This window comes from Hypanus sabinus, chromosome 8 (genome assembly GCF_030144855.1).
Source record: "Hypanus sabinus isolate sHypSab1 chromosome 8, sHypSab1.hap1, whole genome shotgun sequence".
NCBI lineage: Eukaryota > Metazoa > Chordata > Chondrichthyes > Myliobatiformes > Dasyatidae > Hypanus > Hypanus sabinus.
In genome coordinates this window covers 169,565,764-169,592,660 of record NC_082713.1, presented here as the reverse complement: position 1 = coordinate 169,592,660, position 26,897 = coordinate 169,565,764, and the positions used below count along the sequence as shown (strand labels likewise).

General features: G+C 45.6%; 3 protein-coding genes across 5 annotated transcripts in view; 2 read left to right on the top strand and 1 right to left on the bottom strand.

Moving 5' to 3' along the window:
- nup37 (nucleoporin 37) overlaps positions 1–19,913 on the bottom strand; it is a 36,374-nt gene extending 16,461 nt beyond the window's left edge. Inside the window, exons 1-4 of one of the 2 annotated variants that reach the window (XM_059978514.1) lie at positions 19,638–19,913; positions 12,906–13,030; positions 11,116–11,185; positions 6,654–6,748 (exon numbers count right to left, since the gene is read on the bottom strand). In XM_059978514.1, the coding sequence (XP_059834497.1) occupies positions 6,654–6,748; positions 11,116–11,185; positions 12,906–13,030; positions 19,638–19,808 (461 nt within the window). In that variant the 5' untranslated portion in view covers positions 19,809–19,913. The remainder of the gene's footprint in view (positions 1–6,653; positions 6,749–11,115; positions 11,186–12,905; positions 13,031–19,637) is intronic. The other variant, XM_059978515.1, reaches the window with a different exon arrangement.
- Positions 1–26,897, top strand: part of dram1 (DNA-damage regulated autophagy modulator 1) — a 533,733-nt gene that overhangs the window by 137,885 nt on the left and 368,951 nt on the right. The window lies entirely within an intron of this gene.
- parpbp (PARP1 binding protein) overlaps positions 19,917–26,897 on the top strand; it is a 44,459-nt gene continuing 37,478 nt past the window's right edge. The window contains exons 1-2 of the mRNA XM_059978511.1: positions 19,917–20,219; positions 21,483–21,636. Coding sequence (XP_059834494.1) covers positions 20,167–20,219; positions 21,483–21,636 — 207 coding nt within the window. The 5' untranslated portion in view covers positions 19,917–20,166. The remainder of the gene's footprint in view (positions 20,220–21,482; positions 21,637–26,897) is intronic.

Here is a 26,897-nt window from a genome sequence, read left to right as displayed (position 1 = left end):
CCCAGTGGTTTACAATTTCAATTTGACTTCTCACATAACATGTCAGTCCGTGACCTCCTCTAACACCACAATGAGGCCACACTCGACTGCAAATCTATTGGGATTGTCTTCTGTATGCAGTGCTCCTGATGCAGCCTCCACTACATCAGTGAGACCCAACAAAGATTGGGGACTGCTTTGTCGAGCACCTTCACACCATCCACAAAAGACAGGATTTCCCAGAAACCAATTACCATTCCAATTCTGACATGTCAGTCCATGGTCAAATCTGCTGCCACACTGAAGTTGGAGGAGGAAGGCCTCATTTTCCACCTGGGTAGCCCCCAACCTAATGGCCCCCCCACCATTGACGCAACTACACAAAGTGTTGCAGAAAAGCAGCATCCATCGTCTGAGATCCCACAACCCAGGTCATACTTGCTTCTCGCTGTTGCCATCTGGAAGGTGGTACTGGAGCCTCAGGACTCACACAACCAGGTTCGGGAACAGTTATTACCCCTCAACCAACAGACTCCTGAACCAAAGTAGATAACTTCAATCACCCCAATATTGAAATGCTCCACAACCAACAGCCTAAATTTCAACGACTCTTCATCTCATGTTCTTGATATTTATTACTTAATTTTTACTATCATTATTATTATTTCTTTTTTTCTTTCTGTATTTGCACAGTTTGTTGTCTTGCACACTGGTTGAATGCCCAGGTTGGTGTGGTCTTTCATCAATTCTATTATGTTCATTGTTATATTATGGATTTTTTGAGTATGCCCACAAGAAAAAGAATCTCAGGGTTAGAACCATAGAACATTACAGCACAGAAACAGGCCTTTTGGCCCTTCTTGGCTGTGCCGAACCATTTTTCTGCCTAGTCCCACTGACCTGCACCTGGGCCATATCCCTCCAAACCCCTCTCATCCATATACTTGTCCAAGTTTTTCTTAAATGTCAAAAGTGAGCCCGCATTCACCACTTCATCTGGCAGGTCATTCCACACTCCCACCACTCTCTGCGTGAAGAAGCCTCCCCAATGTTCCCTTTAAACTTTTACCCCTTCACCCTTAACCCATGACCTCTGGTTTTTTTTCTCCACTGGCCTCAGTGGAAAAAGCCTGCTTGCATTCACTACATCTATACCCATCATAATTTTATATACCTCTATCAAATCACCCTCAATCTCCTACGCTCCAGGGAGTAAAGTCCTAACCTATTTAGCCTTTCTCTATAACTCAGTTTCTCAAGTCCCGGCAACATCCTTGTAAACCTTCTCTGCATTCTTTCAACCTTAATCCTTCCTGTAATTGGGTGACCAAAACTGCACACAATACTCCAAATTCGGTCTCACCAATGTCTCATACAACCTCATCATTACATTCCAACTCTTATACTCAATACTTTGATTTATAAAGGCCAATGTACCAAAAGCTTTCTTTACAACCCTATCTACTTGTGAAGCCACTTTTAGGGAATTATGTACCTGTACTCCCAGATCCCTCTGTTCTACTGCACTTCTCAGTGTCCTACCATCTACCTTGTATGTTCTACCTTGGTTTGGTACTTCGGTTGTATATAATGACATATGTACTTAGAAAATAAAAGAACTTTGAACTTTCAAACTTATGAAATTTTGGTATTGGTTTACAATGGTCATGTACTGAGGTACAGTATCATGTTCATATACAGATAAATTGTTACACAGTGCATTGAGGGAGAACAAGGTAAAACAGTAACAGAATGCAGAATGAAAGTGCTGTGCAGGTAGACAAAGTGAAAGGTCATTAGGTAGACTATGAGGTCAAGAGTCCATCTTGTCATACAAGGGAATCATTTAATAGCCTTATTACAGTGTGGCAGAAGCTGTCCTTGAGCCTGGTGGTACTGGAAGATAAAGTTCTTCTTAGTATCACAAACATCAGTCTGTTTACTGAGCTCCTTCAGGTTCACAGGTTGGCTAGCTCCACCTGGCCTTTGGTGTATGTGACCTCAGGTCCACCTCTCTGGGTACCATATGTCTGCCCTCTGAAAAGACACAGCCAATCACAGACAATGCAGAGAAGATTTACCAGGATGCTGCCTGGATTACAGAGCAGGTCTTATTGAGTGAGTTACGGCTTTTCTCTTTTGAAAGGCGACTTGATAGAGGTGTACATGATGATAAGAGACATACATAGAGTGGATCACTAGAGACCTTTTTCCTGGATAGAAATGGCTAGTATGAGAAGGCATAATCTTAAAGTGATTGGAGAAAAGAATAGGGTAGATATTATGTTTTTTCACTACACACGGAGAGGTGGGTGAGTGGAACACCCTGCCAGGGGTGGCAGGAGAGGCAGATACATTAGGGACATTTAAGAAACTCTTAGATAGGCACATGGATGATAGAAAAACAAACGGTTATGTGGAACGAAAGGGTTAGATTGATAGTCTAGATTAGGCTGGCACAACGTCGTGGGTGAAAGGGCCTGTACTATGCTGTACTGTTCTGATCAGGGGTGGAGGGGGCAATGTGCAGTAAATGCTGGCCTTGAAGTTCAAACCTTACACAGCTCAGATATTCCCAAACTGACTGACAAACAGTGATGTACTTCGGGAGTGCACTCACCATTGCAGTGGCAGAAATGCAGGTGCCACTGTGAACAGCAAGATGCCACAGTCAAAGAGATATGGTACTGAAACATAACACACCTACACACCAAATAGTGACCAATTAACCTACCAACCTACGCTCCGCTCCAGGGACACGCACAGAGAGTCAACTCCCACCACTGTCTGTAACCAGCTTCTACCCCATGACAGTGCTGGTTTCCTCCCACAGTCCAAAGACGTACTGGTTACTAGGCTAACTGGTCGTTGTAAAACTGTCCTGTGATAAGGCAAGGGTTAAATCTGGGGTGGAGGGGGTTGCTGGGTGACGCAGCTCAAAGGGCTGGAAGGGCCTTTTCCACGTTTTTGAGGAATCTGTTCTCAATGAAATTAACAATAACTACATTGATTCTCCCATTGTAGTACTCAGGGAGAACCACATTGCTATTTCATTTCCCCATTTCTTTACGACTTAGAATAAGGCCATTCAGTCCATCAACACTTCTGCTGGCTCAATCCTATTATCCTATTCCCCCACTAATTTCCCCTGTAACTCTTCTCCCCAGCACTCCCATCAGCTCCCCCAGATTCCACAAATTAAGTGGAATTTACAGAGGCCAATTAACCTACCAACCTGCGCGTGGGAGGGTATCAGAATACCCAGGGTGAGCATGCGAACCCTACACAGATGTGGATGTCGCTGCTTTGCACTGGAAGGACATCCGTGGACATGGGGCTGACACCAGATACCTGTGCGAGCAGGGGGCAGGAGGGCTGGCCCAGAACGTGCGGTCCCATCATCGACTCGTCTCAGAGGGAGCGGGGTTGATTGCAAAGTCTGCAGGTCAAAGCCCGATGACCCAGAGGCATTTTCTGCAGTTGGAGGACTGTCTGTGTGTGTGGGCTGGGGGTGGGGGGAGAAGTGAGGTGAGAGGCTTGCCTTGGTGTTGTTGGTTTGTTGCTTGATGTGTTCTGTGTTGTTCTGCCAAGCATTGTGGGCACAGGAATGTGTAGGCACACTTGTAGGCTGCCCAGCACAACCTTAGGTGTGTTGGTTGTCAATGCAAACAACCCATTTCACTGCACAACCAGTGGCCACTCCATCATGCACATCCCACTGAGAGCATGTTCATGGCCTTCTGCTACCATTACCTATCCATGTCAAGGTTTGACGCGTTGTACATTCAGAGATGCTCTTCTATACACCACAGTTGTAACGTGATTATTTGAGTTACTGTCACCTTCATTCTCCTCCGACCCCTCTCATTAACAAAGCGTTTTCGCCCACAGAACTGCCACCTACTGGATGTTTTTTGTTTTTTTGCATCATTCTCTGTGAACTCTGGAGACTGTTGTGCGTGAGAATCCCAGGAAATCAGCTGTTTTCTGCGATACTCCAACCACCCCATCTGGCACCAACTATCATTCCACAGTCAAAGTCAGTTAGATCACATTTCTTCCCCACTCTGGTGTCTGGTCTCAACAACAACTGAACCTCTTGACCATGTCTGCATGCCTTCATGCATTGAGTTGCTGCCACATTGATTGGCTGATTAAATATTTGCATTAATGGGCAAGTTACCGAGTAAAGTGGCCACTGAGTGCATGTTTCCATATACATCCAATAAATTTATCGGACTCTGAGTCTGACAACGCTTGATGTCAGGATTGAACCTGTTTCTCTGGTTCTCCAAGGCAACAGCACTACTCAATGAACTGCTCTACTCCCCAACAGCTGTGTAATTAATATCCTGATGGTCCATTTTGGCATTTGAGGACACTCCATGCTCTCAGTAAATGCTACATGATCTGTGGCCAAGATCAGATGGTTAATCGCCCTGGCCTGAAGACAGCACCTCCATGAGTTCAACAAACACTCCGTACTGTTCTGGCAACAGCCCCGGTTACGTGCTTCTAGCTCCGAGACAGGATGGGAGCAGCAACCCTCTGACCCAGAGGCGAGTGGGCCTCCCACTGAGCCAAAGTGGGTGTGCATGACAAACCCCAGGTAGATGAAAGGAATCTCGTGCAGTGGGATTGACTGAGACACAGCTGGGGGAACGGAACGAGCAGATGTGTCTCATTAAACCTTCTGCAAGGTTACACCGGCAGCTCAAGTCAGCTGGAGGGTGACGTAGCAAAATTCCACTCCACAAGACTTCATTTACATTTGAAGTATTACATTGCCTGTATTGCAAAGGATCGGAGGGTAGAGACAGGGTGCAGAAGGAAGTGGAGAGAATTCTGACTGGTTGCTTCAGTGTCTGGTATGGAGGAGTCAATGCACAGGACGGGAAAAAGCTGCAGAGTATTGCCTTTCTGAACAGGCGTAAATCCTGTCCCTTAGTGTCTTCTCCAGCAGCATCCCTACCACTGATGTGAGGGTCACAGGTCTGGATTATCTCTACTTCCTTTCTCGAACAGTTACAACTGGTAGCATAGCAGCGGGTGTGACGCTGTTACAGCATGGGGCATTGGAGCTCTGTGTATGTTCTTCCCGCATGCACGTGAGTTTCCTCCGGTTGCTCCAGTTTCCTCCCACATTCCAAAGACATACTGGTTAGTAGGCTCTCTCTCTCTCTGGATTTTTGAGTCAGGGAACTCAAAATAAAAGGCGACACTGCAGACTGTGACTGTCCGTCTCCCCTCTCTCCGTGGAAGGAGCGATACTTGTTAGTGAGAGAGAGTGCGAGCCTGAGGGATGTTGAAATGTTGGAGTGAACTGTAGACTATGGTCTTTCTCTGGGGGCTTTGCTATTGCTTGCGTGGTGGGTGGTGGGAATGCTGCTGCTTTCTGCTAGAGTAAGTGGGGGGGGTAAGGGTAGATGCTGCTTGCAAGTTGGGGGGGCAGGGGGCTTTGGGTTCTTACATTTTTTCTGTCATTCATTCTTTGGGGTTTTTCTTCTGTGCAGAGCACAAATTTCAAGTTGTGTATTGTCAACATTCTCTAATATTAAATGGAGATAATGAGCCATTGAATTAATCACTGTAAATTGTCCTGCCATTGGGCTAGGGTTAAATAGATGGTCTTGTTCTGCGCTGTATCGCTAAATAAAATGAATTAAAAAAAAAATTTGCTACTCGCTTGGAACCTCACCTGTTGCCAGTGAGGACACAAGGCCCTAACAACCTCCATATTAGTTCCTTTCAATAGTCTGGGATCTACACGGTGGCCACTTTATTATGTATACCTGTATACCTGCTTATTAATGAAAAATACCTAATCAACCAATCATGTGGCAGCAAGTCAATGCATAAAAACATGCAGGTTTTAGACCAAACATCAGAATGAGGAAGAAATGTGACTTAAATTTCTTTGACCGTGGAATGATTGTTGGTGCCAGACGGGGTGGTTCGAGTATATCAGAAACTGCCGATTTTCTGGAATTTTTCACATACAACAGACTCTAGAGTTTACAGAGAATACTGTAAAAGCAAAAAAAACCATTCAGTGAGCGGCAGGTCTGTGGGCAAAGTCTGCGTGATGAGGGAGGTCAGAGAAGAATGGTCTGACTGGTTCAAGCTGACAGGAAGGTGACAGTAACTCAAATAACTACGCATTATAACAGTGGTGTACAACACGTTGAATCTTGAGGTAGACGGGCTACAGCAAAGGACCACAAACACACACTCAGTGGCCACTTTATTGGGTATAGGAGATACTTAATAAATTGGCCACTGAATGTATGTCAGTAATAATAAAACTAATTCGTATTCTTCTGATTTAGGGCACATAAGGGGAAGGCTGGACTTTTTGGCGAGAATGGAAGTGGAGAATTATGTTACCTATCTGCGTGATACAGGCATGACCCACGACAAGCCTCGGGCTCTCCTCCAGCGCCCTAACTAAAAGACGGCCAACTTCCCCGCAAGTTCTCAGCCTGCCAAGCCCGCAAACAGACCAAGTTTGACTTGGCAGTTCTTTATTTAACCTGGCAAGGAGAGCCAACGATGAAAGACAGATAAATGGCCAAGGGCAGAATACGTTTCAGATATAAAAACCAATACTTATTTCTAATTTCTGTCTGCCACCCCCTCCTTAATTAGGACCCAAACCCCAAAGTCTGACCTACCGGCATGTGTGGTCGTCACTCACGCTCGCTACCTGTTTACCATTGATGGGCTCGAAGACCAGGTCGTTGATGTAATCTGTGTGACCTTCAATGACCTACGTGGAACCACAAGTCAGAACAACTCAGAACTCATAAGCCCAAGGGACTGTGCAGAAGCTGGAAATCTTGAGCAACACACACAAACTTTGTTGAGCACCTTCGCTCTGTCCGCGGCCAATGTGCTGGCACAAACATCAATTTTTCCAATTTCCAGTAAGTTTTCCTCTCCTCGCTTTTTCCATTTTTCATCCCCTTCTAAAACCCTTCCCATATTTTCTTCCAAAAATTATGCACCCTCGTATTAGCCATTCCACCCTGAGAAAAAGTCTCTGGCTGTCCACTCAGTCTACGCCTATCATCTTACACACCTCAATTACATCACCTCTCATCCATCTTCACTCCATTCTCCTCTCCTCACCTACCCATCACCTCCATCTGGTTCCCTTCTTCCTCCCCTTTCTCCCATTGTCCACTTTCCTCTCCTAACAGATTCCTTCATCTTCAGCCCTTTACCTCCTCTTCATTTATCACCTCCCAGCTTCTTACTTCATCCCCCCTCCTCCTTGCCCACCCACCCACCTTCCCTCTCACCTGGTCTCACCTTTCACCTGCCAGCTTGTACTCTTCCTCCTCCCCCCACATTCTTATTCTGCCTTCTTCCCACTTCCAGTTTGAACAACTGCATTCTACTCCCCTCCCCCCAACCCCAAACTCAGCAAGCTTATTTCATGCATGTTTCATTGATGTTTCTGTGCCTGGAACTGATTGACACAGAAAGTTCACTCAAGTCCATGAGGCAAGCAGAGGAGAGGTTGCTGAGCGCCCCTTGGAACATCTTTCAGGGCAAAAAAGCAAAACATACTGAAACAACGCTGTTCAGGTAGCGGCAGCTGCCAGTGGGTGACGTCCAACAAACTTCAACTTTCCAACAAACAAGTTCCTTCATGGAGTAACAGCCAATCCTAAGGTTCCAGGAAACTTGTTGGAATAACACCAGGGAAGGCCTTCAGCCACACAGAAACTGGAGGAGCTGAAAATATTTGTCTTTGAGGAGATTTAATTGAGAGCTTCAAAATTATGAAGAAATAAGAAAGATCAGCTTTATTTGTCACAGGTACATGTAAACATACAGTAAAATGATTTAAGTCAATGACCAACACATCCCATGGATGTGCTGGGGGCAGCCGGCAAATGTCACCATGAATCCAGCACCAAAATAGCATGCCCAAAACTTATCAACACCAATCCTAACTCATACATCTTTGGACTTAAGGCTTAAGGTTTCATGACTTGCATCATCGGCTAGTCCGGGGCTCGATCTTGAAGATTGAGCCCTAAGCACTGTTTGGAAGTTGTAGCCCAATAGCCAAAGCCATCGGAGGCCTGGAGATGGAGGTCTGTCTGTGTCTGTGGGTTGAGGGAGTAAAGAAACTTGCTTTGTTTCTTCTTGCGTTCTACAGACAATTCATGAAACTACTTCTTCTGTCAAATATGATTCTACTACTAAGCTGTGATTGCAACCTTTGCTTTACATTTTGATGGTACGTTTTTGGACCGAATGAGCAATCTGGCACTTGGCTGTTGTGAGCGAGGTCGGTGAGGTTTGGAGCGGCGTGTCTGGCCTAGAAGCCTAGAGACAGGGCACATGCCCATGATCGACTCCATTGCTTCTCTCTGAATGAGATGTCGAGCAAGACTGAAGTTGACGAAGATGAGCGTGGAGGACGGCAGGTGTTTGACACTATCTGTCTGTGTTTGACTGCTAGCTGCTGTTGGAGAAAAGTACAGTAACCTTGGGTTCTGTGCACAAGGATTGATCAGCAAGGCTGTGGACCTGTTTTGAGGGACTTTGGTGCATGTATTCTAGCTACTTTTTATTTGCTGTTTTTGAGCAGTTTGATCGGGGTGATCGATATGGACTGGGGTGCTTCACCAAAAAGTGGCTGTGTGCAGCCTGCAGTGGGCTGGCAGCATGATGCCGAACTGAACTAAACTGAATACTACTGGACTCCTGGCTTGATGTTTGATATTCTGAGTGTTGTTCACTCACTTTTTGCCTCGAGCGATTTGCTCATGGGTGTTTGGATGTTCTCTTGAACGGGTTCCACATTGTTTTGTTTGGTTCTTGAATCTTAACTCTTGTTGTGTTCTGAGCATTATGTTGGCGACACTTGCAGGCTGCCCTCAGCATGTCCCTAGATGTGTTGGTTGTTAACACAAACAACACATTTCTCTGTATGTTTTGATGTAGATGTGATAAATAAATCTGAATGTGAACCTGTGGGATTGGCTAGGCTGAGCTTACTTCCCTGGAAACTACCCCTACTCTTCGTAATTTTTATAAATGACTTAGACGACGAAGTGGAAGGCGAGTTAGTAAGCTTGCAGATCACACAAAAGGTCAAAGGCACTATGAATAGCGTAGAAGGTTTACGTAGGCGAAAACAGGACATTGACAGAATGCAGAGCTTGGCTCGGATTGACTGATTCACTTATTGATCATGTGTACATCCAAGAGGACTACAGCCGTGTTGTAGGGTTTGGAGGCCTGGGTGCCTCAATGGCCTGGAGAGCTATGTTTGCTGGAGTCATAGTTTTATGTTTTGGCTCTTGGTAGGGATGCTCTTGCCAAACAGGTCAAAGGGTACAGGCTAGACTGAGAGTGGTCCATCGGTCCTCCAGGTTCGGAGGTTCAGCTCAGGGCTAACAGCCCTAACTGGTCAAAAAAGTCACAGAAACAGCAATGAAGCATCCTTCTGCATGAGTGTGACGGTATTCCTGAGTCTTCACCCAGGATTTGCATGGCTGACAGTAGTGAAAACTGAGAGGAAGCTCCTGACATGATGAAGCAAGCCCTTGACACCACCAGGGATGGAGGTCCCTCATTGTTGCTCTAAATGCCAGCGACGTAACAGGCAGTAAGATACGGAGAATTGAAATGCATCATTTGCATTAACAACCAACACACCAAGGAATGTGCTGGAGGCAGCCCGCAAGTATCGCCATGTATTCCAATGCCAACATAGCATGCCCACATCCCAATTCATGCACCAATGACAGAAAAACAGCAAAGGACATAAAACAGGCCCCATTCCACCCACCCAGTCCTACAACACCTCACAAGCCCCATTCCTTTCCAGTCCTGATGAATGGTAAATATTAACATTATTTTAAGATTAGCTTTATTTGTTCACCAGAGGTTCTGGTAATTTCTACCCTTCCCTTCTTTTTTCATTCCCCTCTCATCTCTTCTCCTCACCTGCCAATCACCTCACCCAGGTGCCCCTCCTTCTCTCCCATGGTCCACTCTCTTCTCCTTTCAGATTCCCTCTTCTTCAGCCTTTTACCTCTGTTACGTACCCCATAACTGGGTCACTTACCAGCAAAGATAGAGAGGTCCGTTGAAGTCTGATGGTACTATTTTTAACAGTATTTATTGATAAAAATACACAAAAATAATATCAATGCAAACATACAGATAATATACGTCGTCAATACTAAATCTAAAAGCGCGGATATAATAATAATCAATAAGAAATAGCTCTATCATTGTCTAGGGGGCTAATGTATTGTCCGATGGAAATATAAAAGTCACTCAAGTTCATTCAGGCTGCAGCTTTTGGTTGGAGAGAGAGGCGATGTTTTTAGAACTTGCTCGTTTTCCTTTTTATGATGTCGATCCTTCGAAATTTCGGTGGTGGTGATCTCTTCTTTAGCTAAGCCGTCTTCCGTGGTAAGGCCCCAATCCCAGGCAACGGGAAAGGACGCACGCGGGCCCCACCGGCTGCTGCTATTAAACGCTGTCACGGGAATTCTAGCGTTTCTCCTGGTGTGTCTAAAGGGGTTGTTCCCCAGACCCGCTTTTATCCTTACTCACGGGGTCTCAGATGTCAATCAGGTTGTGATGATGCAATCCCTCAGCCAACCCCCTCTGATCGTTCCCTGAGGGCTTCCATGAAGTACAGTACTCAATACACAATTCCATCTCCAAGAGACAATGGCCGTTTCCCGTGGCTTTGTATCGCGGAGGCCAGGACACATTCCAAATGTCTCTCTCTCATTTCCTGGGTCTCCGGACGTGAATTAATAGCGATCTTGCGATTCTCAAAAAGGAGGGGGCTACTTTGTACCCTTCGGCCCCTCAGAGTTGGGGCACAGGTGTAACACCTCTTCCACCTATCCCCTCCACTTCTTACTAAACACCCCCTCCCCCACCTGGCATCCTACCCATCACCTGCCAGCTTCCACTCTCCCCACCTTCTCATTCTGGCTTCTTCCCCTTTCCTTTCCGGTCCTGATAAATTTTATCAAGCTGAAACGCAGACTGTTTATTCCCTTCCACAGACTGACCTACCGAGTTCCTCCAGCAATTTATACACGTTACATCCCCCAACCCAAGGGCAGGTTGTGTCCAGGAACTCACCTTCCACGTGCTGCCTTTCAGATCAGAAGTCAGTAGCCGTAACTTCCTGTCGGTGTCCGCTGTGCATAACCTGTGAGGGTCGGAGGCAAAACTGTGTTAAAACTAAATGAAAAATATCACCCAGTTTATTTGTGAGTTGGGGGAGGGAGAGGTAAACAGGCTCCTCAGCCCATCAACAGTGGCCAGGTAATTCAATTACCCGGTGAATAATCCCTAGGCCTCGATTAACAATCCAGAGACTCGAGTTCAATCCCAACATGAAGGATTAAAATTCAGATTAATAAACTATTCATTTCAAAGTCAGAGTCAATTTATTATCAAAATACATAGATGTCACCAGATATTATCTTGAAATTCATTTTCTTGCAGGCATTTACAAGAAAGAAACACAATAGGATTTATGAAAAACCATACACAAAGACTGACAAACAACCAATGCACAAAAGATGACATATGGGAAAAATACAGAGGATAAAAGTTGAAGAATGCTTGAAAGTGAATCTGTAGGTTGTGGAATCAGTTCAGTGTTGAGGTGAGTGAAAGTGAAGTTATCCCCACTGGTTCAGTGACCTGATGGTTGCAGAATAATTGTAACTAACCCTGCTGGTGTGGGTCCTTGATGATCAATGCTGCTTTCTGGTGGCAGCACTCAATTAAGGGAAGAACTTTACCCATGATGGACTGGGCTGTGTTTGTATATTTTCCCATTCCTGGGCATTGGTGTTTCCATACTAGACCAAGATGCAACCAGTTAGGATACTCTCCACTGTGCATCCATGAAGTTTGACTGAGTTTAGATGTCATTCCAAATCTATACAAACGTCTGAGGAAGGGCCTTCTTCATAGTTGCCCTCAGGTGCTGGTCCCAGGACAGATTCTTTGATATGTTTACACCAAGAAATTTATAAAATCAGAGAAGAAATAAAAGAACAAAAGGAATTTGATTTAGTAAAGGTGATAGGGAGAAAGCCATTCAGCCCATGATACTGCTTCACCATTCTAGATCATTGTTCAGGTAACTGTAACCTCACATCTACCTTCTTAAATCTGTGAGTCTGTCTCCATCATCTCCTTGGGCAATGTGTTCTAGACTCCAAATCCCTCTGGGTGAAAGCATTCTTCCTCAGCTCCACTAAACCACTCCTCTCACCCCTTACACAGAACATTACAGCACAGTACAGGCCCTTCAGCCCACAATGCTGTGCTGACCCTTTAACACACACTAAGAAAAATCTAACACTCGTCTCCCACATAGCCCTCCAGCTTTCTTTCATCAACATGACTATCCAACTGTCCCTAATGTATCTGCTTCTACCACCACCTTGGCAGCCCGTTCCACACACCCACCACTCTGTGTAAAAAAACCTACCTCTGACATCCCCCAACCACCTTTCCTCCAATCACTAAGTAATGCCCTCTTGTATTAGTCATTTCCACCCCCCTTATACTGGCCATTTCCAGCCTCGGAAAAGGTCTCCGGCTTTGTACTCTATATGTGCCTCTTATCATCTTGTACACCTCTATCAAGTTGCCGCTCATCCTCTTTCACTCCAAAGAGTGAAAGCCTTTGCTCACTCAACCTATCCTCATAAGACATGCTCTCTAATTCAGGCAGTATCCTGGTAAATCTCCTCAGCATCCTCTCCAAAGCTACCACATCATTCCTATTCCAACTCAACCCAACCATTACTTAGATAATTTTTTTTGCTTGTTTAATTGAAGTATATTTCAGAAATTAAAAGGAAACCCTGCACTAAAAGGGTTAATGAATAACTAACAACCCCTCTTACTTTACCAGGGGCGCCAGTGTGTCAATCTTTGTCTCTGGGCTCCAGGCAATGGCACCCACACGTACTCCTCTGTAAAAGGTCTGCAGGGTCTTGTACTCCATACCTTTAACATCCGCATCTTCTTCCTAAAAGGTCAGGATGAAGAGGTTGTGATTTTCCCATGCCTTGAACAGACAGACAGTTAAAGGTTAGCTTTATTTGTCACACGCATATTGAAACGTAAAGGGAAAAGAGTCGTTTGCATCAAATCAAATGAGCGAGTATTGTGCTGGGGGGGGGGGCAACAGGTGTTACCACATTTCAGGCATCAACATACAGTAGCACGCCCACAGCTCGCTAATCCTAACCCGTCACCTAGGGGGTATGTGGAGCACCCACACCGTCACAGGGAGAACATCCAGACAGCGGAGAGAACTGAACCCCGACTGGTGATTACTGACACTGTAAAGCAATTGTGCTAACCGTTATGCTACTGTGCCAGTTGGCCTTCAAGGAATCAAAGTTTCTAGGGGACAGGCAGGAGGAGTGCAACCAAAGCAGGGATCTTACTGAGGGGAACGCATACGGGAGGATCCATACGACTGACTCTGATCAGATTCAATGTTAAGGTTTCAAATCCCAGAGCAAGCAGAAGAATCGCAAAGGCACAATGTTTTTAAATAATTAGGCAAGAATAATTTTAATTCCACTCCCCATTCTGACATGCCCCCCCTACCACCACAACGAGGGCACAACTCAGGTGGGAGGAACAACACCTCATTTAATTCCACCTGTGTAGCCTCCAACCTGATGGCACGAAGATTGATTTCTCCAACCTTTGGTAATTTCTCCCCCCCTCTTGGTTTCCATTCCCCATTCTGGTTCCCCTCTCACCACTTCTCTTCTCACCTGCCTATCACCTCCTTCTCATTTCCCTCCTCTTTCCCTTTCTCCCATAGTCCACTCTTATCTCCTATCAGATTCCTTCTTCTTCAGCCCCTTATCTCTTCCACCAATCACCTCCCAGCTTCTTACTTCAACACCCTACCCACCCACCATCCCCCTCACCTGGTCTCACCCATCACCTTCCAGTTTGTACTCCTCTCCTTCCCCCACCTCCTTATCCTGGCTTCTGCCCTCTTCTGTTCCAGTCCTGATGAAGGATCTCAGCCCAAAACATCAACATAGATGCTGCCTGACTTGCTGAGTTCCTCCAGCATTTTGTGTGTGTTGCCCAAGATTTCCAGCGCCTGCAGAATCTCTCGTGTTAGACAAAAATAATAGCTATGCTGTGAGGGCCCAGGCGGCCATTTGGCCTTTAAGTATCTACACCAGCTTTTATCAGAATATTCCCTGTAACCTGCAAACATTTCATCTCCAACTTCCTTTAGAAAATTCCAGCTCATTCCTCCTGCCCAAGATGAAGTGAGATCAGCCTACCAGCATTCCCTGTGCAAACAGGTATTTTCGAACTCAGAACAATACAGGCATTTTGGCCCAACTGATCCTTGCCAAAGAAACTCCATCCAAACCAGGTGTACTTGCCAGTGCTTGACCCATGTCTGTTCACACAGAGGTGGAAGTGAATGGTATTTCATGGGAACAGGAACGTAAATCTATGAAATGCAGTCTCTCAATGAACCCTTTGCATAAGATCACAAGACACAGGAGCAGAATTAGGCCATTCAGCCCATCACATCTGCTCTGCCATTCCTTCATGGCTGACTTATTATTCCTCTCAATCCCATTCTCCTGCCTTCTTCCCGTAACCTTTGATGCCCTGACTAATCAAGGACCTATCAACCTCTGCTTTAAATATTCCCAATGGCTCCACAGCTGTCTGTGGCACTGAATTCCACAGATTCACCACCTCTGGCTAAAGAAATTCTTCCTCATCTCTGTTCTAAATGGACATCCCTCAATTTTGAGGCTGCGCCCTCTAGTCCTATAGGAGACGTGCTGTCCACATTCACTCTATCTAGGCCATTCGATATATCTCAATGAGATCCCCCTCACACCTTGCCCAAGACTGACCTGCAGATGAGCAAATGGAAAAAACATCTTACACCTCCTTTGGTAGAGATGTATCTCCAACCTGTCACCCTATAAGTTATAATAAGAAATATAACAAATGACTTGTACAAAAAGAGAGCAAAAAAAAAACACTAGTTTTTAGAATGCTTTGAAGAAGCAGCTACAAGTACTTGAAGACCCACACTGGACATCAGTGATAATAAATCTGATTCACTTTCCAAAACAGATATTGGCTATCTATTCTATTTCTGCCTCTTGTAATTTCATTAACTTCTATCAGATCCTCCCTCAATTTCCACTATGATAGAGAAATAGCCAGTTTGTCCAATCTTTCCTCATAGTACCTCAGATTCAGATTCAGTTTATTGTCATTTAGAAACCACAAATGCAATGCAGTTAAAAAATGAGACAACATTCCTCCAGAATGATATCACAAAAGCATATGACAAAACAGACTACACCAGAAAATCCACATAACGTTTGGCAATCCTCAATCCAGAGTCCGGAGAGGATGCTGCGTATTAATATCGCGCTACTGTCTTAGCACATTCCCCGGAAAGGAGCTCCAAATCCAAATCTGCCCTCTAACCCAGGAGTCATCCTGATAAACCACCTCTGTACACTCTCCAAAGCCGCCACATCCTTCTTATAGTGGCGTGGCCGGAAATGAAGGCCATATACTCAAATTCAAAGTGAACTGATTATCAAAGTATCCATATGTCACCGTATGGAGATACATTTTCCTACAGGCATTTGTAGGAAAGTAAATACAATCGAACTTATGAAAAACTATGCATAACAAAGACTGACAAACATCTAATATGCAAAGGAAGACAAATCAGTCAATAATACCTTTCTGTTCCTGGGCATTGGTGTTTTTATACCACTCTATGATGCCACTACTCAATAAACTCTCTACCATGCTTCAATGGGAGTTTTATCAAGGTTTTAGATGGCATGCCAAATCTGTGCAAATTTCTAAAAAAAAAGTAGAGATGATGCTGTTGTCCCTTTGAGGAACTGGTCCCAGAACAGGTCCTCTGATACAATGATGCTGAGGAATGTAAAGTTACTAACCCCTCTACCTCCGATCCCCTGATGAGGACTGGCTCATGGACCTCCGGTTTCCTCCTCCTGTAGTCAATAATCAGCTCTTTGATTTTGTTGATGTTAAGTGAGAAGTTGTTGTGGCACCATTCAACCAGATTTTCAATCTCTCTCCTATATGCTGATTTGTCACCACCTTTGATTTAACCTAGGACAGTGGTGTCGTCAACAAACTTAAATATGGCATTGGAGCTAAGCTTAGTCACACAGTCGTAAGTATAAAGTGAAGAGCGCAGGGGGCGAAACACACAGTCTTGTGGTGTACCTGTGCTGATGGAGATTGTGGAGGAGATGCTGTTGCCAATCTGAACTGACTGGGGACTTCAAGTGAGGAAATCAAAGATCTAGTTGTACAGGAAAGCCCAGGGAGCTATTAACTTGCATCACAAGTTCTCTCTGTAAGAGGTTCTTGTCATATGATCTACACATCCTCCCAGAATCTGCAGAGTTTATGACCTCACATTTGACTGGATTAAATTCCATCCACCACCTCCCAACCAACTTTCCAGCTGATCTATGTCCTTACACAACCTCCTCGCTCTCTATGACTCCTAATTTCTTAAGATAAAACAACATCTGTGTAAATTTTCTCTGCACTCTTTCAATCTTATTTATGACCCTCCTGTAGGTAGGTGACTGGGACGGCACAGAACACTGCAAATTTTGTCTCACTAATGTCTTATACAACTTAAACAACACATCCCAATATTTTGATATACAAAAGCCAATGTGCCAAAAGCTCTCTTTACAACTCTATCTACATATGCCACTACTTTCAAGACTCAGCACCGATCCTTGTGATACACCATTTGTGACAGAGTTCTAGTCTGAATTAACACCCGACCACCACCTACCCCTACCTCCTATCATCCAGCCAATCTTGGATGCAATTTGATAAAAATACCTCTGGTCCCTTTGTGCCAGAACCTCAAGGCCCAAAGAACAGGGTCCAGAGAACTGACAGACAACATGCTGGAGAATTACTGGGAAGCTGCTCAAGGCTTGAAGGTTATAGGTACAGGAAAAACTGACTAGGTGGAGTTGCCATCAAAAGTGCAGACTTGAGATAAGATGAGGTTTCTATGTTTAGAAAGTGCATAAACAGGTTGAGTAAAAAGAAAATAAAACTCCCTTAAGCACAAAACTGACTACAGCTATTGCCCGAAACCACTGGCCCTCTCCTCAGCACTGAACTGGCTCCGTGACCATGGCCTGCAAACATCAGCACTCGCCCCAACGCTGAACTGGCCTGATAATCACTGGGCTCCAGGACCAGCTTCACTCACCTCAGCCCTGAACTGACTCAGTGGCTGTGGCCTAGACATCAGGCTCCAGGACCAGCTTCACTCACCTCAGCCCTGAACCGACTCTCCGTGGTTGTGCACTCACTTTCAGGTACTCAATGGTTCATGTTGTGTGATATATGTTTACATAATTTGTTCTTTTTTTGTACATTGCTTGTTTGATATAGTCTTTGTTGTACGAGGTTTTCCTGTGGATTCAATTGGGTTTCCTTGTTTTGTGGCTGTCTGTAAGGAGACGAATCTCAAGGTTGTGTATATAATATTTCAATCACAAGCAAGAGAAAATATGAAAACGTTGGAAATCCAAGCAACACACCCAAAATGCTGGAGGATCTCAGCAGGCCAGGCAGCATCCATGGAAAAGACTATAGTCAACGAGACCCTTAATCAGGACTGGAGAAAAAAAGATGAGGAGTCAGTGTGGGAGAAGGAGAGGAAAGGGGAGGAAGTAACACAAGGTGATAGGTGAAACTGGGGGGGGGGAAGAGGGAGTAAAGAGGGGCAAGTTGATTGGTGAGAGAGATACAGAGCTGGAGAAGGGGGAATCTAATAGGAGAGGACAGAAGGCCATGGAAGAAAGAAAAGGGCGAGGAGCACCAGAGGGAGGTGATAGGCAGGCAAGGAGACGAGGTGGGGAAATTACCGGAAGTTCGAGAAATCGATGTTTATGCCATCAGACTGGAGGCTACCCAGACGGAATACAAGGTTCACTCCTCCAACCTGAGTGTGGCCCCATCGCAACAGGGACTGACATGCTGGAATGGGAAGAGGAATTAAAATGGGTTGCCACTGGGAGATCCTGTTTGTTTTCTGGCTCAGCAAATCTACGTCGGGTTTCACCAATACACAGGAGGCCACACAGGGAACACTGGATATATATAGTATATATACTTTGGTAATAAATGTACTTTGAAATTTGAACTTTGAAGAAAAATCTAGAGGTCCTGATGAAGTGTCTTGGCCCAAAACATCGACTGTTTATTCCTTTCCATAGATGCCTAATCCGCTGAGTTCCTCCAGCATTTTGTGTGTTGCTCTAAATCAGGGACTCCTAACCTGGGGTCTACGGACCCCTCAATTAATGGTAGGGGTCCATGGCATAAAATAGGCTGGGAATCCCTGTTAGAGTCTAACAACTTGAGGGGTGAGCAACACCAGGGTTAGATGAATTACTCTGATTCATCACTACTTGTTCAAGCAGAATAAAGACCATTATAACACAGAATAAGGTGAGAAGTGCCTCACTAATCTGCCCTTTACCTCAATCAATAAAGAAAAGATTTAAAAGATTTGCCTTATTCGTCACAAGTACATCCAAACACAGTGAAATACATCATTTGCGTTAAAGACCAGCTCAGTCTGATGATGTGCAGGGGGCAGCCCACAAGTGTCGCCATGCTTTGGGAGCTAACATAACAGGCCCACAACTTACCAATCCCAACCCATACGTCTTCGCAACGCAAGAGGAAACTAGAGCACTCGGAGGAAACTCACGGGGAAAACGTAGTAAATTCCTACAGGGAGAGGTGGGAATTCAGCCACAAGTGCAGGAAATGAGATCTGTTTATATGGTAATTTGGGCTAGTATAGGTATCCAGGGCCGAACAGCCGCCTTCGTGTGCACTTGTCCTGCACAGTCTATTGTGTATGGTATGTAGGGTGTATTGCCCTTCATCAATTGTGGAACTGAATTTAGGAGCCGAGAGGTAATGTTCCAGCTATTTAGGACCCCTGGTCAGACCCCACTTGGAGTACTGTGCTCAGTTCTCGTCACCTCACTACAGGAAGGTCATGGAAGCCATAGAAAGGGTGCAGAGGATATTTACAAGGATGTTGCCTGGATTGGGGAGCATGCCTTATGAGAATAGGTTGAGTGAACTCGGCCTTTTCTCCTTGGAGCGATGGAGGATGAGAGGTGACTTGATAGAGGTGTACAAGATGATGAAATGCATTGATCGTGTGGATAGTCAGAGGCTTTTTCCCAGGACTGAAATGGTTGCCACAAGAGGACACAGGTTTAAGATGCTGGGGAGTAGGTACAGAGGAGATGTCGGGGGTAAATTTTTTACTCAGAGGGTGGTGAGTGCATTGAATGGGCTGCAGGCAACGGTGGTGGAGGCGGATATGATAGGGTCTTTTAAGAGGCTTTTAGATAGGTACATGGAGCTTAGTCAAATAGAGGGCTATGGGTAAGCCTAGTAATTTCTAAGGTAGGGACATGTTCGGCACAACTTTGTGGGCCGAAGGGCCTGTATTGTGCTGTAGGTTTTCTATGAGACAAAAATCCTCCCCACCCACCCTCGCTCACCTGGAAGCGACAGCTGCCCACCACCACGTAGTTGTCCCCTCCGTAGGCGATGAGGGTGCCGGCGTCGCAGCTGTCGAAAGGGCTGAACTCCACGGCGATCACCGTCTCCTCGCTCAGCACCGAGTGCGTTGCTCTTCGGGCGCCCGCTTCCTTCTTCTTGTTCAGCAGCATGGTCGGGGGAGCAGGCGGTGGCCGGGTCTGAGCTCCGAGGGTTCCCCACCGACACCACACGCTCAAAGCTTCCCCGCTTGGAACGTCCAGCCACCGCTGATTGGCTACGGCCACTTCGCTTCCGAGTGGAAAGTGCAACATTGCAGAGCGGCGACTCCCATTGGCTGTTGCAACACCGGCCCGGGACTTTTAAACCAGCCCAGAGCCAGCGCTCGACAGTTAAGGAGAGGTTGGATTGTATTGCTAGTGAATCGGTTCTGTAGTCCCGGAGATAGGGCGGAGAGGATCACAGGCGACAGACCATCCAGTGGAAATCTTGATCTGTGTTCGGGATCACATCTGTATCAGAGCAAGAACGATGTCCTTTGATCATCTAAACTGCCAACCAAGCACAATCGAATTTCCCCCCAGGTAAACCGTAGCCTCGGGGAGAGAACTCTCCCAGGGCAGCTCGAGATGCAAAGTGACAAGCACCTGTAGTAGTTCTTTGGCAGGAGAGTTAGTTGGTGTTGTTCTAACTGACAGTTGCCAAATTTGAACCGCCCACCTGCCGTGTGATTGGTTTTCTGTTAACGCTCTTTGTACAGCTGCATTTGTCCTTGTATAGGAGGAACTCGCTCTGCTGACAATTTTTCGAAGAAATTTGAACGTTATGTCAGATTGGGTTTAAAGGAAATATCCCTTGTAATGTATATTTCTAGCATCTTATATTGAGGAAGCGCGGATGCGGTTTGAGTGACTGCCCTATAGTGACCTGAATTTCGTTTCCGTGAGAGGGTGGAGACACGGATTGTCTCAGTAACTCAAACTGCTGTTATCCCAATGAGCCTTAGCCATCCTCCTCTGCATGAGGGGGATATAAATAGAATCAATATTGATGGGGTGGTATCACGGGTTAGTGAGACGTAGAGAATATTAGACCATAAATACAATGGCTCGGCCATTTGGTCCATTGGATCTGCTCTGATGTTCGATTGTAACTGATTTATTGTCTCTCAATCTCATTCTCCACTCCTCCCTGTTGTAACCTTCGATGCCCTGACTAATTGGGATCCTATTAATCTCTGCTTTAAAGATTCTAAAACTCCATAATCCCGGAAGTTAAACGGTTAACATATGAGGAGCATTTAATGGATATCGGCCTGAATTCGCTGCATTCTTGGAGAATGAGGGGGAATCTCAGTGAATATTGGAACTCCTGGATAGTGTGGATGTGGAGGGGATGTTTCCTATAGTGGGAAAGACTAGGACTGGAGGACACACGCTTAGAACAGGGAAGTCCCTTCAGAATGGAGATGAGGAATTCCTTTAGCCAGATGGTGGTGGGTCTGTGGAATGCATTGCACAGATGGCCGTGGGGGCAAAGTTATTGAGTATATTTAAACTGGAGGTTTAGGTCTTGATTAGTAAGTGTTCCAAGGTTATGGGACAAAGGCAGGAGAGTGGGGTGAGAAGAAAAGTAAATTAGCCCCGAGCTTGTATTGGAGCAGATTCAATTAGACATGGTCTAATTCTGCTATTGCCTCTTGTGGTCTTCATTTTAGCAGTCCCAACATATGACTTTCACAAAAGGAGTGCACTTTGAGCCAAGAACAACCTGGCTACAGTGATAATTAAAATCTTTCATAGTCTTCAATACCTACAAATTTAAAGATTATTCTCGTGGTCTCTTAGGGTCCTGAGTTCCTGCCAGCAGAGAGTGTTACAGTTGGTAAGGAGATTTCGGGAGGAATGGTGCCTATTAAGAGAGCGAGAGAGGAGGACGGTGTGCAGTGCTGACCACATGTTCCTGGTTCTACAGCTTGCCGTGGCTGAGGTGAACAAGGAGGTAACTCTTCTGTTTGTCACCGAGAAGCAAGTAGATCTCAATTTCTTCTTTTGTGCTAAAGGAGGCTTGCACCTATCAGGAAGGGGCATTACCACCACCTACAGTAATGGAGTATGACAGGAGCCACGATTGGGAGCAGATCCAGACTCACAAACCTGTTTTAATTAAAAACTTCACCAGAGCCCTCACAGGGATTCACCATCCCTGCCTCAGGTGCCAGAATATCCTGCAAGCTAAGCACCCCTGATCGACCCAATAATTGCCCAAATAGCTTCCTACCTTCCAATGAATATCTGTGACACCATGACCTCCTATTCCACTGTCTCAGGGACCTTACAATAATCACACCACCTGTTCCCATGCTGACCAACAAGTGCCAAAGTGGAGTCCAAACCTCAATCTTGCCACCACACATCTTCCTTCCTATCCCTTTCCAAAAGATACCTCCCCTGAACTCATGGAACCAACCTCCCCCCCCCCCCCCCCCCACTCCTATCCCACAAGTTCTGCCTTTTTCTAATCCCAGCCAACCTAGTATAAGATTTGGCTTCATACTTTATCATATTAACTAAAATATCTACCTCCACTTGGTAGGTGCCTGTTTTGCTGTAATGCCCTTTCGTTACCTGATACACCCGCATGTGCAGGTAGCCAACAAAATTGTACAACTATTCCCACACTCTCCAGAGCATATAGATTATAATGCAATTCCATCAACAGATCAAGTCTCCTTGAATGCTTCAGTTCCAAATTCTGCAGTGCTGAGGCAGAACCTGAGCAGTTCACATAGAACATAGAACAGTACAGGCCCTTCGGCCCACAGTGTTGTGCCGACCCTTAAACCCTGCCTCCCATATAACCCCTCACCTCAAATTCCTCCATATACCTGTCTAGTAGTCACAACTCTGTTTGCCTTAATTTGTTTGACCCATTGTATAATTTAAATTTCCATCCGCTCTCACTTTAACCTTTGGAAACCTCCTTTGTCAGTAATAATAATTAGTGTGAATGGATTACATGTTGTACAAATTGTTCCTTCTGGGTTTTAAACTTCCATCCCTTGTGTTCAAAATGTCTTCCTAAACCCTCATACTCTGGCTCTAGTTACAAGATTCAGGGTCATTTATTGATCACATGCAGAGAAATGTGTCATTTGCATTCATCACCAACACACCCAAGGATGTGCTGGCGGGAGCTCGCGAATGCAGAGCAACAATGAAACAAATCACGAACGAGAAAATCTACAGATGCTGGAAATCTGAGCAACACACACAAGGTGCTGGAGGAACTCAGCAGGCCAGGCAGCAACTATGGGGGTAAAAAAAAGTGCAGTCAACATTTTGGGCTGAAACCCTTCAGCAGGACTGGAGGAAATGCTGAGGAGTAGATTTAAAAGGTGGGGGGTGTAAAAAGAGAATCACAAGGTGAAACATGGAGGGGGATGGTATGAAGTAAAGAGCTGGGAAGTTGATTGGAAGAAAGAAAAAGGTTGGGGGGAGCACCAGAGGGAGGCAATGGGCGGGCAAGGAGGTGGGAAATGGTGAAGGGGGGTCATTATCAGAAGTTTGAGACGTTGATGTTCATGCCATCAGGTTGGAGGCTGCCCAAACAGAACTTGTGCCATCAGGCTGTTAGGGCATCCAGGGCCTCCTCCAGTATCGTGATGAGGACTTTGATCTTGGGACCTCAAACTCCTGGCTCACACAGGCCTTTGATCCCCAAGACTTGCCAATCTGGGGGGGGGGGGGGGCGCGGGGGTGATCCAATGCCTGAACTCATAAATGTCGAGTTTCCAGACGCTGCAACATGGGGGTTTCATGGGAGTATACATATACTGTATCTGCATTAGACCATAAGGACACAGGAGCAGAAATGGACCAATCAGCCCACTCCATCATGGCTGACCTGCTGTCCCTATCAACCCCAGTTTCCTGCCTTCTCCCTGTAACCTTTGATTCCCCTGACTCACCAAGAATCTATCAATCTCCACTTTAAATATACCCAGTGACTCTGCCTCCACAGCTGTCTGTGACCATTGGTGCCACAGTTAAGCTATTGATCCAAAGCTCTGGACGTTGATCCAGGGAATGAGTTCAAATCCCACCATGCTAACAGAGGAATTGAAATTTGATTCACGTAGCATGGAAACAGGCTCCTCAGCCCCTTTTGTCTATGGGCACCATGTAGCAAAGTGGTAAGACTGATGTTATTACAGGTTGGGTGACAGAGTTCAATTCTGGCATCATCTGTAAGTTTTGGACTGGTTGAGGGGTGATTTGATAGAGGCTCATGGATAGTGGACAGAGTATCTGTTTCCCAGTGTAGAAATGTCTAATACCAGAGGGCATGAATTGAAGGTGAAGGTGGGGGGGGGGGGGGGGGGGTTCAAAGGAGACATGAAAGGCAAGTTGTTTTTTTTTACTCAGAGGTGGATGCCTGGAATGCACTGCTTGGCATGGTGGTAGAGGCAAACACAATAGAGGCTTTTAAATGTTTGGATAGGCACATAAGGTGTAAGGAAGGTGGGGGGATATGGACATGGTGTAGGTGCGAGAGATTAGTGTTTTGGGGCTTTTGATTTGCTTTTTAGCTGGTTCAGCACAACATTGTGGGCTGAATGGCCTGTTCCTAAGCTGTACTGTTCTGTTATAAATAGGTGGGTTGCTTAGCAATCTGGCTTGTTGCTGTTCTGTATCTCCATATAAATACTAACCAACTTGCCTCATGCCAGTACTATTTGCTTCTGTTTGGCCCATGTCCTTCTGAACCTTTCCTATCAGCTACCCATCCAAATGTTGGTGTACTTGTACCTGTAGCCCCCGGTAAGCCTCAGGCTCGCTCAGCTTGCTTCCGTCTGGGGGAGCAGCTTCGGCCCCACCAAACTGGGTAATCAGTTTGTGCAGATGCTGTATGATGTCCCCACCATGCCAAATAACAGACAGTACACCATATGTGATTAAATGATTACACTTTATAGATCTTACTGGAACTATAATTAATAGAGATACAATATAAAAGTAAAAGTAAAAGGTGTCAAATTTATCAAAGTCCAACCACTTCGTGCACAACCGTTGGAGCTCAGTTAATGAAGTCTTCTTGCCACCATTCAATCCCCTCCGACCTCCTCGACCCGCCGCCTGGGACCAACAACCAGGACCAGCCACTCCACACGAGTCTGTCCTCATCTCTTCTCCTTGCCGAAGACCCTGGGCCTCGGACTCCCGCTCGGGGTCCATTCCGTCGCCCAGCTTACAGCATCATGTCTCCTCTCTATCCCCATCGCGCCGACTCCCTAAAGCCTGTGAAATCATAGCTTACAGACCCACAAAGAATAACATCCATCACAATTGGTTAGCAAATGCATGCAATTCTTGTTATCAGTAATTATAACCCAGACAAGCTGCAAGGGAAAAGCACTTTCTCAGCAGCTAACATAACAAAGAAGCAGTTTTACTTTTAATATGACAAAGAAGTCATTTTATTAGCCTTAGCAGTAACGTAAAAGAAGAAACCACTTACATACCTCTTGGTGAAAAATGGTTTAAAAAAAACCCACCCCCAATCTGCTGGAGGAACTCAGCAGGTTGGGTAGCATCTGTGAAGAGGAATAAACAGTCGACATTTTGGTCTGAGACTCTTCATCAGGATTGGAAAGAAGGGAGGGAAGAAGTGAGAATGAGGAAAGGGAGGACTAGGTGAGGGGGAAGGTAGGTGGATGGGAGAAGGTGTGAAGTGAGAAGCTGGGAGGTGATGGGTGGAAGAGGTAAAGGGAGAAAGGGGAGGAGAGGACCCAGGGGTGGTGATAGGCAGGTGGGGAGAAGAGAAGGGGTGAGATTAGAGCAAGAATGGGAATGGAAAAAGAGAAAGGACGGGGAGAAATTGATGTTCGTGTGTCTTTTAATGAGTTCCTGTTAAATACCTAGTTCATCTAATCCTATGCCTTCTGTTTCTTGATTTTTTTCCCAACAATCAGGAGAGTGGGGGGGGGGGGGGGGAGAGACTGAGTGCATTCACCCTATCTAACCGCTTGTGATTTTTTTGTTATATACAGTTCTCAGATCACCCCTCATTCTCTTGTATTCCTAAAGACTGTATGTCTTCGAGATGAGCTGATGAGCCCCATCTGCCAAAAGCAATTGGTTTTAAGGTGCCTTTGCCCCTTCTCCTGTCAATAGAAACTGTTCTCCCAGGCTCAGGAGCTAAGCCACACATGAAGCCCAGGAGCTGGTCTTGGTTGTCAGAGGCTATTTGAGACACATTTAATAGGTAGCGGGAGTTCATCCCTTCTATCTCTCCCAGCTACAACAACTTTAAGAACCTCCTTTATAGCAGGCTGACCCAAACTGAATGCAAGTCCCAAACACAGTCACAATGTCTTGTAAAACTGCAACATAACATCACAATATCTACATTGTGCCTGACTGCAGGTTAGTGTGACAAAGCCCTGTCTAAATACAATACCATTTACAGAGCAATGTATTTGTACTGCCTGGTGCCTCTGTTCCACATTTCCAATGGTTGTATAGCTGTGTGATTGGGGAAGAGAAAAAAAACTAATATCACTACTGGTGACTTCAGAAAAATCTGTTTAAAGATTCATCTGGTTTATTTTTTTTTACCAAACCCTCAATAGTTTGGCTCTGATTCAGATTAGTTTATCTACCATAGGTACATTAAAACATACAGACAAATGCATTATCAGCCAACACAATCTAAGGATGTGCTGGGGAATCGAAGTATTGCCATGTTTTCTGTAACATCAATGTAACATGCTCACCGTTGTAGAAATATACAGGGAACAATGACACAACTCAACAGAACAGAACACAACAGCAACACCTTTTCTCCCACCCACTCAGTCAAACACAGACAGTACTTGGCCAAGACATGCAAATGTTCACAATATTCCTGAGGAACTCAGCAGGCCAGGCAGCATCCATGGAAAAGGGTAAACAGTTGAGGTTTTGGGCTTCTTCGGAACTGGTAAACATTGGGCTCTGACTTCTCGACACACCTGCCATTAAGCCTTGACTAGCAGAATCTCTGACTTTTGGTCTTTGTCCTTCAGGTTCAAACTTCTTTATTAACCCTGGACTGTCTGATTGCAGGCCTTTGAATTCCAGGCTGGTATGTACCTCCAAGCCTGTGACTCACTGACCTGACTTGTCACCCTTTCCATGTCTGATTCCAGACTGGCAGTATTGAGCTAAGCTTTCGATTGCCCTCTGGCCCTCAAGACCCTCTCCAGGGAGAGGGGAGGG